The sequence below is a fragment of the Onychostoma macrolepis genome, chromosome 18 (genome assembly GCF_012432095.1).
Source record: "Onychostoma macrolepis isolate SWU-2019 chromosome 18, ASM1243209v1, whole genome shotgun sequence".
In the NCBI taxonomy this organism is placed as follows: Eukaryota; Metazoa; Chordata; class Actinopteri; order Cypriniformes; family Cyprinidae; genus Onychostoma; species Onychostoma macrolepis.
In genome coordinates, this window is record NC_081172.1 from 33392272 (window position 1) to 33407745 (window position 15474).

General features: G+C 37.7%; 1 protein-coding gene across 1 annotated transcript; it reads left to right on the forward strand.

The window, feature by feature from the left end:
• Positions 1-228: 228 nt before the first annotated feature.
• chrnb4 (cholinergic receptor, nicotinic, beta 4 (neuronal)) lies at positions 229-15038 on the forward strand. Its single transcript, XM_058751274.1, has 6 exons — positions 229-556; positions 8159-8304; positions 10111-10155; positions 10379-10488; positions 11745-12765; positions 14799-15038. Exons 1-6 carry the CDS (start codon positions 367-369, stop codon positions 14970-14972), a joined length of 1686 nt encoding a protein of 561 aa, XP_058607257.1. The 5' UTR covers positions 229-366; the 3' UTR covers positions 14973-15038.
• The last annotated feature ends 436 nt before the right edge of the window (positions 15039-15474 follow it).

Here is a 15474-nt window from a genome sequence, read left to right on the forward strand (position 1 = left end):
GTTCTCAAAAGCCTTTTCTGTTTTTAGATTTGACTTGTTTTCATAATTGTTTTCCTGTTTAGATTTTAGCCTAGAAGAGGCTGCTTAATGAGGTGTTATACCGACAACGTAGCATTTATAGTGCAACTGGGGCACGTTGTCACAGAAGGTCACGTGTTCAATTAACATTTTTTCCCCCTACTGAGCAATAACGCTAAAACATAAATTTGTTTGCCTTTTGTTGCCAAGACCGTGCCTGCATGCATAAACCTGACTTTCAAACTCAACCTAAAAATTGTGACAACTAGCCCCGGTGTGCTGTGAGAGGCAGGGAGGCGCAGAGGAGTGTGTGTGAGTGTGTGTCGGCGGAGCAGGAGCGAGTCCTGGATGTTCCGCTGCTGCTCGTGCTGTGGCTGCGGGTGCGAGCGCTTCTTCATCATCATCATCATCAGTGCTGTTCGCTCTTGTGGAGTTCTGTGGTTGTGTATGAGGCGGAATGGGACTGAGGAGCAGGGACACACACGGACCATGACGCGCGCGCTGTCCGTCATCGTTTGCATATTTACCCTCATCCGAAGTAAGTAAAACAACTCCGTCTGCCATCACTGTTTTAGTTTTGATACAACTTCTCAGTTACAGAAGTTTAACTCTGCTTCTTTTGCTTTAGAGATGCTTTACAGTCGTTGTTGGTGGTTCCCTGATTTATTGCTGTTGTAAAATCGTGAGATTGTTGCTTTACTGGGATCCCAAGATCATGCAAATAAATGCTCGGATTTAACAAATGCTTCCTTCTGCTTAAAACACTACATTCTCTCTTTGTTTTGTTTGACTTGACGTTTTTGATTAAGACATCTTCTTACACAGCTGAACTATTTAAAGGTACATACGTTTATTAATTTATTTATTTATTTTGCTAAATAAAAACAAAATTGATGGCACTTTTGAGTAGCATCATTAAAGTGATGTATATTTATGTATGTGAGATGAAGACACCAGTTTTATATAAGGCTGTTTTTATTCTATGGCTCCTCATGAGCCGCCATGTTAAGATCACGTGACCAGCTCTGTCACAGATACTACTGATATTCAAAACAATCATAATGATATATTTACTTGATTTAACACATGCAGCTAGTGCATGAGGCACTTTACAAAGCATAAATATAAAACCAAACATTTTACGCATTGCAGACACAAACCAGCTGACAAAAAATAATCTAAGAACGTTGCACCTACGTTATGAAAAGTTATAAAAACACTGTTCGTTTTAAAATGTTTTCAAAAGGTTTTTTCTTGGTTATGTGATTATTTTGAAAATTGTATGGGAACGTTACTTTTGAACATTCTGTAAATGTCTTGAAAAAAATTGTAACATTTAAAAAATGTTAGACGAATGGCCAACTAAAATGTTTCAGAAAAAAGTTCCATGAACAATTCATGAGTAATATTTTCATGTTAATGTTTTGAGAGCATCAGATAATTTTGAACTAACATTCTATAAATGTTACTATTAACTAGCCTATTAACATTAACAGTGGAAAAATAAAATGTCCAAACAACACTAGTTATTATAGAATCCAAACATTTTAATTATATGAATGTGTAGCATGAAAAATGTATATGAAAAAGAACAGCTTTTCAGCTAAACCTCATGCGCTCGGGCTGATGGCTGTCAGTGTGTTTAAAAGCACTAGTGATAATCAGACAGCTGTTGGGCAGTTAAATGCAAACACACACTTTCTGCACCTAACGCTGAGGCAGTAATGCGTGAGGGACTGAAGGCCGCTCATTCACTGTCGCTGGCCATTTGAGGCCATGTCTTTGTGTGGCTCTGTCTCTTCTCTATAGCTGAGGACAGCCTGCGGTCATAAAACACTTCAACAAATCTCACGCTGACTGCATGCTCATGGTCTGTGTGTCCCTAAATGGACCTGCATGTGACCTGCACTGGATTTTCTTTTGCATATTTATTTACTGTATCTGGACTGGGAGCTTGTCCGCCTGTCATCGGTGCATCAGTGCTAAACCCCTTAATAAATTACATTTAGAATGAAAGTAACCCTAAATACTGGACCAAATAAAGATGGCAAATAGAGTTCAGGCTCTGGCATTTTCATTTGCCTAATTCACCTCAGAAGGGGCTAGTTGGTAGTGTTTTATTATCATCAAGATGTGGTTATAGTTTGTATTCAAATGTAGATTTTTTTTTTTTTAGCTAAAGTTTTAGAAATTTAAGTGTTTATGTATTTTTTTTTATTCAAAATATTTCTACAGTATATATATATATATATACACATTTTTTTTTTTTTTTTTTACAAAATATTTCAGTTTTAGTTACGTTAAAGTAAATGAAAATGAGAGACATTGCTTTAGAAACTAGATGACCTAAAATAAGTTTAATTATTTTATTTTATTTCAGTTAGTTCATATCTAGTAATGAGACAGTTGTATGGTTTTTGTTTTGTTATAGTTAAAGCTGCTGTCTGTAAGTTTTGCCTCTTTGTCGCCATCTCTGTTTGAAAACCTGGAATTGCAGTTATTTGTGGAATTATCTTTTTGAGGAGTATGTGTGGCTGTCAGTCACTGCACCGGTGTGGATACTGTACTCAGGAATCACAGATTCTAGCCTACGTCTTGGAATATATGACCCAGATATTTTCACCGGATATTGTCGTCTAAACAAGTAACAAGTCTGCCACTTTTGTTCTGACCAACTGAGGAAAAAAACATTACAATAAATCATGCTACCAATGGTGATTAAATCTAACGATCGGTTAGCTCATATCACATCAAACCGTGCAAATAATTATTATTGTTATACATTTTCTCAAATTGTTAATGTTAACAACAGCAGCATTGCGTGACTATGTGTCTATAGTGTGATTTCAATTTCTGTACAGCCTAATCTCTAATTGTCATACCATTTGAATTTTATATAAAGAAATTATTTTAACCCAAAAAGCAAATTATTCTTCCTCCAAACTGGTTTTCTTTAAAATACAAATCTTGTGTAATCCCAGGCTATCTGTAATCAGATGCACATTTAAAACACATTTAAATCTAAATATAATTTGATTTCAGTCACATGTGTTTCATAAACACATAATCCTTTCTGGATTACAATCCGCCATCAAAATGATAAATTATTCCAGCTGTTGTGAGAAAAGGCTATAAACGATCCTCCACCTGCAGGATCCTCACATGTGATATAGTCTACTATCCGGGAAAACTTCTTTATGTTTACAGACGTGACGTAATGATGCTGCGGCACGCTTGAATTTCCCATGAATTCCTACCAGAACCACTCAGATTAGAAAACATTATTATAAACTAAACATTGTGAATGGGGCTAAAGTAAGGAGATAGTTTTGAACACTGGCTGGTTATGTACTTGCTCAAATACTGCAGCTTTAACTGTAATAACTCAGCCGTGTAATATAAAGCACACAGGACAAGTGTTGTTATCATGACTGTGGGTTAGATCACTAAATGTAAGCATTCTGAGTATGATAAGTGACAAATAATTAAATATTACATATTTTTTAAAATATCAATTTGACCCTCTGTTAATGTCCTGCTTGGTAAATCGTCTAGCGTTTCCTGCTGTATCTGGTTCTGCACACAATCGCTTTAAATCAGAGCTGTGTTTGTGCTGAAGTTTTTCTTTGTCTGTTTGTTCCTGTGGGTCTGCTGTTCATTTCTCGTGTTTTGTGTTTCTTCAATCAGCATTACAAAGCGAGTGCTTACAGTGTAGCTCTGGGTGTCTCTAATTATCGCAGATCACTGCTCATTAATATTAATTCATCCCAATTAAAGCTGCAGGTCTCAGTGGTGAGTCCATGTGTTTTATACTGCATTTTCAGTGTCGTGTACAGGAACAGTGTGTGATCCGCAACACAGATGATGAAGCACACTGACAATTAATCTGACCGTTTGTTCAGAAACTTGGTAAGAATAAATTTGTAATAAATATTAGAGGCCAGTAAAAACTCCTTTGAGCGTTGTCCTGAGTCAGATTAGATCGAAAACACTGTCTCAGCATTATTTATATGATTGCTATGAAATGATGGTACTGCAGTATATTTACAAAGAGTCTGTCTGTACATGAGGCTTGAACTACTAATGAATTGATACAGAGAGTACTGTGATAGACCATCGCATACAAAAGAGGAATTATTAGGTTTATTTTGTATTTATTTTTGGGCTTTTTGTCTTTATTCAGAGTGCAGACAGGATATTTTATGTATGTTTATATATTAAATGAATGAATAAAAAATAATGTCCATTCGTGTTGAATTATCCCTCTCTATTCCTGGATGGATCATGTTTGTGTGATTTTGATGAGACTGTCAAATAAACATCCTCATACTCAAACAGAGATTTTTATATTGATCTACCGTAACGCTACATGATCAGAGAAATGGGAATATCTATGTATCACAACTGTACTACGTCAAACATTGATTTTACTGTTAGTTACAAAAATGTATTTTAAGAATCTCCTCGGCATGCTGTGAGATGAAGACTGCTGGCTGAGTGTTTCATGTGTGTGATGTTGAGCGTTTGCTGGCTGGTTGTGATTGTGTTCTGCTGACTCTGCAGCTCATCTGCAGCCGCTCATAAACAACTGCTGATCTTCTAGAGTCTACAGATAACATTTACCAACACTGTGCCGTCAGGAATCACATGTTTATCTAAGAGTGAAAATTCCATTTTTGAAGCCGCCTTTCATTGGGCTATTTGAACATTTTAGTGGACATCAGTCCAGGTCAGAACTCTTCAAAACACAGAGCTGCTTCCCAGTGTAATGTTTTACCAATACTGTTACCTTACAGTTGAGCATTTGCCTATTCATCTTAGACGCAGACCTCTATTTTTTTCCTGTTTTTATATGTCTAGATTTTTATATATATATATATATGTGCATCTGAAAAAATTTGAATATTGTTTTCTGTAACTTATTTCAAAAAGTGAAACTTTCATATATTCTCGATTTATTACATGTAAAGTAAAACATTTCAGAAGTTTTTTTTTTTGTTTTAATTTTGATGATTAGAGCTCACAGCTCATGGAAGTAAAAAATCCAGTGTCTCAGAATATTAGAATATTTCCTAAGATTTATCAAAAAAAGTATTTGCAAAACAGAAAAGCTCAAGTTCTTTGAAGTATGTTGATTTCTGCCCTCAATACTCCGTCGGGGCACTTTAGCACAAACTCCAGCATCAGTGAGGCGTGGCATGGAAGAGATCAGTCTGTGGCGCTGCTGAGGCACTATTGAGCTTCAGCTCGTCTGGATTGTTGGATCCACTCTTTCTCTTGAAGATATCCCATAGATTCCAGATGAGGTTCAGTTCTGGCATGTTGGCTGGCCAATCAAACACGGTAATATCATGGTCCGCAAACCACTTGTAAGTGGTTTTGGCAGTGTGGGCAGGTGCTAACGTCCTGCTGGAAAAGGAAATCAGTATCTCCATAAAGCTTGTCAGCAGATGGAAGCATAAAGTGCTCCAAAATCTCCTGGTAGACAGCTGCATTGACTTTGGACTTGATAAAACACAGTGGACCAACACCAGCAGACGTCACGACACCCAAATCATCTCTGACTGTGGAAACTTCACACTGGACTTCAAGCAACATGGATTCTGTGCCTCTCCACTCTTCCTCCAGACTCCAGACCTTGATTTCCAAATGAAATGCAAAATTTACTTTCATCTGAAAAGAGGACTTTGGACCACTGAGCAACAGTCCAGTTCTTTTTCTCCACAGCCCAGTTAAGATGCTTCTGACGTTGTCTCTGGTTCAGAAGTGGCTTGGTAGCCCTTTTCCTGAAGACGTCTGAGCGTGGTGACTCTTGATGCACTGACTCCAGCTTCAGTTCTCTCCTTGTGAAGCTCTCACAAGTGTTTGAATCGGCTTTGCTTGACTGTATTCTCAAGCTTGCGGTCATCCCTGTTGCTTGTGCACCTTTTCCTACCCAAATTCTTAATTTCAGTCAACTTTGCATTTAATATGCTTTGATACAGCACTCTGTAAACAGCCACACCTTTCAGTAATGACCTTCTGTGACTTACCCTCTTTGTGGAGGGTATCAATGTTCGTCTTCTGGATTATTGCCAAGTCAGCAGTCTTCCCCATTATTGTGGTTTCAAAGAATAAGAGATACCCAGAATTTATACTGTAGGGATGGTCATTTATTCAAACTCAAATGTAAATATTCTAATATTTTGAGATACTGATTTTTGACTTTCATGAGCTGTAAGCTCTAATCATCAAAATTAAAACAAACAAACAAAAAACTTTTGAAATGTTTTACTTTACATGTAATGAATCTAGAATATATGAAAGTTTCACTTTCTGAAATAAGTTACAAAAAAAAAGAACTTTTTCATGATATTCAAATTTTTTGAGATGCACCTGTGTGTGTGTGAATATGTGTGTGTGTGTATATATATATATATATATATATATATATATATATATATATATATATAATTTTATTTTTTTTTTTTTTGACCCTGGACCACAAAACCAGTCTTAAGTCGCTGGGTTATATTTGTAGCAATTCAGTTTTAGCTTTCAGATGATGTATAAATCTCAATTTCGAAAAATTGACACTTAAGACTGATTTTGTTATATATATATATATATATATACATTTATAATTTGGATATAATTCTGACAAGGTTCTCTCAAGGTTTTGAACAAATGTTCTTCTAGTAACGTTAATAGAGTTTTTTTTCAAAATGTTCTGGTCTTAAATAATGTTCTCAAAATGTTACACCGTTGTGGACAAAGGTTTACATACACCTTGAAGAATCTGCAAAATGTTAATTATTTTACCAAAATAAGAGTGATTGTATAAATGCATGTTATTTTTGATTCAGTATTGTCCTCAATAAAGAAATCCTCCAGCTCCTGCACATTCTTTGGTTTTCCAGCATCTTTGGAACCCTTTCCAGCAATCTTTTCACACTGAGGACAACTGAGGGACTCAAACCCAACTGTTACAGAAGCAGCAAACATTCACTGATGTGCAATAAGGAAACACAATGATTGAGAGCTTGGGGGTGAAAACTTTTGTGCATTTTTCTTATTTTGTTTAAATATCATATTTATCATCTAGTACTGCCCTTCAGAGTATACAGAAGATACTTAGTTGTTTCCCAGAAGACAAAATATGTACAATTTACTCCAAATTTAGAATTTGCATTTTGTATGATCCTTCTTATTTTGGTAAAATAATTAACAGCTGTATATTTGTTATTTATAAATAATTCAAGGAATCTTTTTTTTTTAAATCTGAAATGTTTGAGTTGGGTGTTCATCTAACGTTTGTTAAATGTTACTGTTTCTTTCAGAACAGTCAGAGAACATTCAGAACTAATGTTCCCATAATGACTGCAAAATGATAAAGTGCTTAGTGTTTGTTTAACCAAGAAAAAAAAAAAAAAAAAATTTTAAAACTTCAAAAACCTGGACGTTTTGAACATTCAGAAATATAATTTTCATTACTTACTGGGAAAGTAAGCAAAATGTTCTTAGGACATATATTTTTGTTAGCTGGGAGCAACCCAATGGAATTGATTTTCACCAAACATCTTTCTTTCTTTCTTACGGAGTTTCTCGGGTAATTAGTCGCCATGTACAAGAAGAAGTGCATTCGACTGAAAATCATAATGCAGTATTTCTGTAGGATATTGTGACCATCTTTGTGTTTTATAAACTAAGCGAGCTGCTGTACACTGCAACAAATGCTTTTCTTGCTTTAGATTTTTTGTTTTGTTTCCAGCCAAAATATCTAAAAATTCTTAAATCAAAAAGGATTTTCTAGATAAGTAAAAATTGTCTCGTTTTCAGAAAAAACATGTCAAAATTAAGTGAGTTTTTGCTTGAAACAAGCAAAATAATCTGCCAATGGGGTAAGAAAAATAATCTTGTTTTCTGTTTGACATAAGATTATTTTCAAGCAAAAACTCACTTAATTTTGATGTTTTTTCTGAAAACAAGATGATAATTTTTACTTGTCTAGAAAATCCTTCATGATTTAAGAATTTTTAGATATTTTGGCTGGAAACAAGACTCAAAATCTAAGTAAGAAAAGCATTTTTTGCAGTGTAGCGGCGGTTTCATGCATGAGTCTGTGGTCTTCTGGTCTGAGGTGTTTTCTGGCGGTCTGCAGGCGGACTCTGTGCGGATTCAGAGGAGCGTTTGATGAACTGGCTGCTGGGTAAAGATCGCTATAACAAACTGATCCGGCCGGCGTTGAACCGGACCGAGAGAGTGACGGTTCTCCTGCAGGTTTCTCTGGCGCAGCTCATCAGTGTGGTGAGTCAAAACCAGACCTCCCCAGCATTCAGTACGTCAGTATCAGTGGCTTTGTAGTGTATTTCACCAGCCAAAAGTTTGAGAGTTGCATTAGAGATTTCAAAATGCTTTTCAATCAGTTGTGAGGCCTAAACAGACAGAGATATTGATGTTTGATTTCACAACCAGCCACTAAAAACAATGATGTATGCAGGGTTTGGCAAAGATGCATCAAAATGTATTTTAAAATAAAATATCAAATACCTTAATTTTAAGTGTAGCAATATAAACTACTGTATTTTGTATTTTAAAAATACTAAAAAAATACTTTTACAAGGGAGCATGACATTTCTCGGCAAGCCTTCCATCAGTTGTCCTTCACCGTTACACCGACTCAGCTGATGAAGTGAACGATGTTTGATAGCAGCAGATTTTCTCTGTCCGAGTCATGCAATAAATCTGACATATTCAGTATTCACATATCCCTGTGATCTCCCAGATGACGGTTAGTTTTAAAGTAATCAACAGTTTAATGTTTAACGGTTTGTGAATGACTCATAATTGTCTCCTAATTTAGTTTCTTGGTGTTTGGTAACGAAGGGCCTACTTTGCATCAGCAACACTGACTCAATGACAAACAAGTCCTTCATGACACCTGTATTCATAGCAACTAGTTTCTGACTAATTAATCATTCGATGATAATCGTAAATATAAATGTGTCAGGCAGTCATTCATGCAGTGGTATACAAAATCACGATCCTACTAAACAGCTACTTCTATCACAGTACAATATTCATCAATCAGATATTTATTTATCAATCATTGGACACCTATGCAAGTTGAAAACAAACATTTTAGCATTTCAGCAATTATTAAATGATCGATATGTTTTGATTTGAAATGTAGCCAGAATCAGAAAGTAGCAGCAGAACTGGAGTATTAAGTATGAAAGAGTATTAACCCAACTCCAAACACTGAATCTACTGAGAGCCACAGAAGTATAGAGGACACATTAATATCGTAGTAAGTCTGGGCAAACTACTGCAGGCACCAATCAGACACCGCATTTTTATGATGTCATCATGTAGACTTCTTACAAAGTATTTTACAGTATTTTAAAACTACAAAAATATAAACACTAAAGTATTTTGATACAAAATATGAAGCCATTTTCATCAAACCTATCAAATACAAATTACAAAATCGTATTTTATATCTGAAATACGTATTTGAAATACATGCTTTATAAATACTGTCCATCCCTGGATGTGTGTCCCATTAAATATCATATTGTGTTATATATTGTTTATATATATATATATATATATATAACACACACACACACACACACACAGCTGGTATTGCTGAAAAAAGTTGCTGTAAACATTTTATTATTCAGTGTGGTGTGATTACTTATGGAAATATTCACATAATTTATTAAAATTTTCTAAATAATGTGGTATAGGAAAACAATTGGAAAATTATTCATTCATTTATTCATTTACATTTTCTAAAAAAGTGTGGCATGGGATTGGGAATACATTTTGATATTCTTTGTGTAATACTTTCAATTTGTTTTTGTTTTTTTGAGTCTTTGGTGTTCTCCATCTATAATCTAAATTCAGTTTTCATAATCCATTATTTGCAAAGTACAAGTCTGTGTGTAGAAATGATTATGATCACAGTGATTATGGGTTCATGCTGCTGAAAATACATTTCTACATAATGTAAAAATATATGCAGTCTCTGCAAGTTTTCATTCTTGTGAAATTGTTTAAAAAGTCAGTATCAGCTGTGTGTTTGTGTTATTGTTTCTGTGCTTCCAGAATGAGAGAGAGCAGATCATGACGACGAACGTCTGGCTCACTCAGGTCAGTGTCAGTAGCTCATCAGATGTCAATTATTACTTGATTAAAGCATCATCAGCTCTGCCGCCCTTGTGTTGATCTTGAATTTACCCGTCGTGTGTCCTGTCCAATAATCAGTGCACTCACGTCCATTCATCACGCCGCTAATCGAGTGTGTAATTGTGTCCGTCTGACCGAGGGAAAGCTCATATATGAAATAATAAGACAATTGCGATATTATCTGCAGAACTGGAATGATTATCGGCTGTCGTGGGACCCGGCGGAGTATGAGGGAATCGACAAGCTCCGGATCCCCTCCAGACACATCTGGCTGCCTGATATAGTGCTGTACAACAAGTGAGTTTCTGATAAGAGAAAGCCGGACTCTGCAGGAGATAATGACCAGACGCTGAAACCTGCGAGGAAGGAGCCACCAGCTTCCACCAGTGTGCCTCTGAGCGAACAGCCAGCAGTGTTCATTCAGCTGATAGTTACATGAACTCCAAACAGCCTTATTATCTGAAACCATGAAAACATTTTTGCTAACTGAAATAAAAAAATATAAATATTAGATTAAACAACTTATTTTGTTTTGTTGCCAAGGCAACATGTATCATTTTCATTTAGTTTAGGGGGGACGGGGGATCTGATCATCATCAGTCTGTCTGGAATGACATGAACAAACTGAGACTAAATCCAGAAGAACTGTGTCTCCAAGACGCTTCAAGTTATTTTTGCGCTTCATTTGTAGGAGTTTCCCTTTCAGACGTAAAATTTATCGGAGGATGTACAGTATTCAAATGAATCACACAACGAGATTTACTAACGTTTGCGCTCGTCAAATTACTGGTATTTGCACCATTATTTAACGCCCCCAAAAAAGCATGTCTTAACGAGAGCGTGTGGTAGAAGGGAGAGGATTTTTTCCACATGTATTAATTTATTTTAAATGCCAGAAGAACACAAAATCTGAACATCGTTTTCCAAACCATGTTATTTTTTATTTGCTTCAGGAACCATCAAGTAGGAGTCACACAAAACCAGGTCTATCGAAACTTCTAGCAAACCTTCATTTTTTGGCCTCCGGATTTTTTCAACGTACTGTGGCTTCTTTATTCTTTATTTGTGACTACGCTAATTTGCGCTGCGCTTGGTATATCGCGTTGGTCGATTTCTAAATGAGATGTTGCGTCTGTGTTCTTTAATTTGTGCATTGTTAGTAAATCACCCGCAGAAATTTCCACGCTCATCGGCGCTGTTTTGGAATTGCGCTCTCGTGATAATTTGCCCTGTTTAGTCAATCTGTCTCAGTTTGTTCTGATTCTTCATGTCATTCCAGACAGACTGATGATGATCAGATCAGATCTCTGTGTGGAGCACAAAAATCTCACTGGATTATTACAATTAATGGCAAAATGAATGTTTGGAAATGTAAACTGACATTTCCTACTGACACACTACAGCAAAGGATAGAAATAACTGACTTTAAACCATTTTTAGTTGCTGAAAATACTAGTGTTCTCATCATTTTGGCCACCACTGTATATAGCCTAAAATGCCCTAGTAGTAGTCACACATCCCACATGCATTGTATGTTTATGTTCGCTCCATAGTGCGGATGGGACGTACGAAGTGACGGTCTTCACCAACGCCATCGTCCTCTTCAACGGGAGCATCGCCTGGCTTCCTCCCGCCATTTACAAGAGCGCCTGCAAGATCGAGGTCAAGCACTTCCCCTTCGACCAGCAGAACTGCACGCTCAAGTTCCGCTCCTGGACCTACGATCACACCGAGATCGACCTGCTGCTGAAGTCTGAGGTGGCCAGCATGGACGACTTCACTCCGAGCGGCGAGTGGGACATCCTGGCTCTGCCGGGCCGGAGGACGGTCAGCGCTCTGGACCCCACCTACGTGGATCTGACCTACGACTTCATCATCAAGCGCAAGCCGCTCTTCTACACCATCAACCTGATCATCCCCTGCGTGCTCATCACCTCGCTGGCCATCCTGGTCTTCTACTTGCCTTCGGACTGCGGCGAGAAGATGACGCTGTGCATCTCCGTCCTGCTGGCGCTGACCGTCTTCCTCCTGCTGATCTCCAAGATCGTGCCGCCCACGTCGCTGGACGTTCCCTTGATCGGGAAGTACCTGATGTTCACCATGGTGCTGGTGACGTTCTCCATCATCACCAGCGTTTGTGTGCTAAACGTGCACCATCGCTCTCCGAGCACACACAGCATGCCAGACTGGGTCAAGCTGGTGTTCCTGGTCAGACTTCCAGCACTGCTGTTTATGCAGAGACCACGGGGAAACTCGGCCCGTCGCCGTCTGAGGGATCCCGGATCATCACTGCTGGGCTTCGCCGATCCTCACAAATCTGAGATGTCGTCGTCGGCCTCTGCACTTTTGGCCGCGTCCTCTGCGCTCTCGTCGCCTGGACACTTTTACAGCAGAGGACCTCAGATCCAGAAAGGAGATCTGCGGCCCGCTGGGTTCCTTCCCGACGGACATAACTCCACACAGGACCTGAGAGGGAGCAGGCCAGCTCCAGACTGGGGATCTGAGGTTCAGGAGGCCGTGGATGGCGTTCGCTACGTAGCAGATCACATGATGGGAAACGACGACGATCAAAGTGTGAGTGACTTTATCGCTTCCCAGATACACTTTCACATACGCTAGCATTCCGAAAGAGTCTCTTCGGCTCAACAAGGCTGTATTTACAGTATATGGTCAAAAATACTGTAAAAATAGTGGAATAGTATTACAATTTAAAATAGATGTTTTCTATGTGAATATCTGTTAAACTGTAATTGATTGCTGTGATCAAAGCTGAATTTTCAGCATCATTACTCCAGTCTTCAGTCAAGTCACCTTTAACACTTTTAACAATACATATTGTGTCAAAGCAGCTTTACAGTTTTAAATAGGAAAATAGTGTGTCAATAATGCAAAAGGACAATAGTAAACACACAATTTTCAGTTAAAGGCAGTTCATCATTGAATTCAGTGACGTCATCGTCCAGCTCAGTTCAGTTTAAATAGTATCTGTGCAATCAAGTCGACGATATCGCTGGAAATTAAGTGTCCCCAACTGAGCAAGCCAGAGGAACCAAAACTCCCTCTGTGACAGAATGGAGAAAAAAACCTTGGGAGAAATCAGGCTCAGTCGGGGGCCAGTTCTCCTCTGACCAGACGAAACCCGCAGTTTAATTCCATGCTGCAGCAAAGTCAGATTGTGCAGAGGATTCATCTGGTCCTGTGGTCAGTGTCACATGATCCTTCAGAAATCATTCTAATATGCTGATTTGCTGCTTAAGAAACACTTCTGATTATTATCAATGTTCAAAACAGTTGTGCTGCCCAATATTTTTGTGGAAACGGTCATACATTTTATTTTTCAGGATTCACAGATGAACACAAAGTTCAAAAGAACAGCATTTATTTGACATAGAGAACTTTTGTAACATTAGGAATGTCTTTACTGTCACTTTTAATCAAATTAATGTGTCCTTAATGCTGGATAAAAGTATTATTATTTGAATCTTATTTGCCGAAACTTTTTACTGGTAATATAACAGTTTCTACAAAAATATCGGGCAGCACAGCTCTTTTCAGCATTGATAATAATGTTTCAAAAACATTTAAAAATCCTTTCCCTCCCTCTCTCTCTCTCCTTTTTGACTGGACTTTTGAAGTGTTGACTGTATGTCTGTTGTGTTTTGTTTGTTTTGAATGGAAGTGTGCGGGCAATATGCTAATGTTTCATTTTGACGTCAAAATGAAACGGCTTAAGATTCGTTTTAAAAACGACTCGTTTCAATGATTCAGAGTCGACTCTTTCTTTTGAGAGACAATAACTTTAAACACGGTGCACTTTCAGATTTAAAACTTTGCAGGATGTTTTCATTCACTTAGAGCTGTGTTACACACTGCATGAAAGATCATTTTCAAAAATCCATAATAGGTGCACTTTAAAAAACCAAAGTATTATTTAAAGTAAAAGCACAACATTTGAACAGTAATAAATGTTGAGCTCATACTATCAGTAATTTCATATCATCCTAAGAACTCTTTAGTGGGATTGATGGCTTGTAGAACCTTTTATGACTTTTATGGTTTCACTTGTAAATCACAGGCCATAATTGCCCTGCTATCGATCTAAAACATAAAGTATTTGTGAACTGTTCAATTTGTCAGACGGTTTGTGAGTCTTATTGACTTTCCAAAAAAAAAAAAAAAGGAACTGCTCATGAGAGCCATTGAATCTGTACTAGTTTAACCATATGTTTGTTTAATTTGCTGTAATTCTGTGTATTTACAGGAAACACTAGTCTAACATCTCACTCGTCCTCACTTTCTGTGCATATCTAGTAAGATATTACCTTATGGGTTTAAAACAGATCAAATTGTACAGTAAAAGGTGAATGTCATTTAAGTTTAACAAAGAATATTTATTCAGCAACAGGTGAGAGCCCACTGTAAGAGCATCGATCGTGTGCTTAAATCACTCTGGAGGAGAGAGAGAGAGAGAGAATAATAGTGAGCATCAGCAAGTGCCGAGGACAGCAGTCTGAGAGACGGAGCGGCTGCTCATTCTGCCTTCTCCCTTATTAGTGTACTAATGGGTTAATAGGTTTATTAACGAGCCGATCTCTGTGCATCTGCAGGTCATCGAGGACTGGAAGTACGTGGCCATGGTGGTGGACCGCCTGTTTCTGTGGATCTTTGTGATTGTGTGTGTGGTGGGAACGCTGGGTCTGTTCCTCCAGCCGCTCTTCCAGAGCCAGACCGCAGCCATCCAGCAGCCCAGCGCAGAGCCGTCCAGACGAGACGGGATGTGAGCTGAAGATCTCAATCAACTGATGCTTTATATATATATATAGATATACAGTGGTGGCCAAAATGATTAGAGCACTAGTATTTTCAGCAGCTAAAATGGTTTTAAGTCAGTTATTTCTATATTTTGCTGAAGTGTGTCAGTAGGAAATATTAGTTAACATTTCCAAACTTTCATTTTGCCATTAATTGTAATAATCCAGTGAGATTTTTGTTTGCTCCACACAGTCAGAGATCTGATCTGATCATCATCAGTCTGTCTGGAATAACATGAAGAAACAGAACAAACTGAGACGTCTCGGAGACGCTTCGAGAAACCTCCTGCGAAGCTCCTGAGAAACTCTGCTCAAGTGCAGCGAGGACAAAAGCTGCTTTAAACACAAAGGATGCTCACAACAAATGTTGATTTCATTTAGTTAAAGCTGCAGTCCGTAATTTTATTTATTTTTTTATTTTGGTTAAAAATTATCCGAAATCAATATTTGAGCAAGTACATAACCAGCCAGT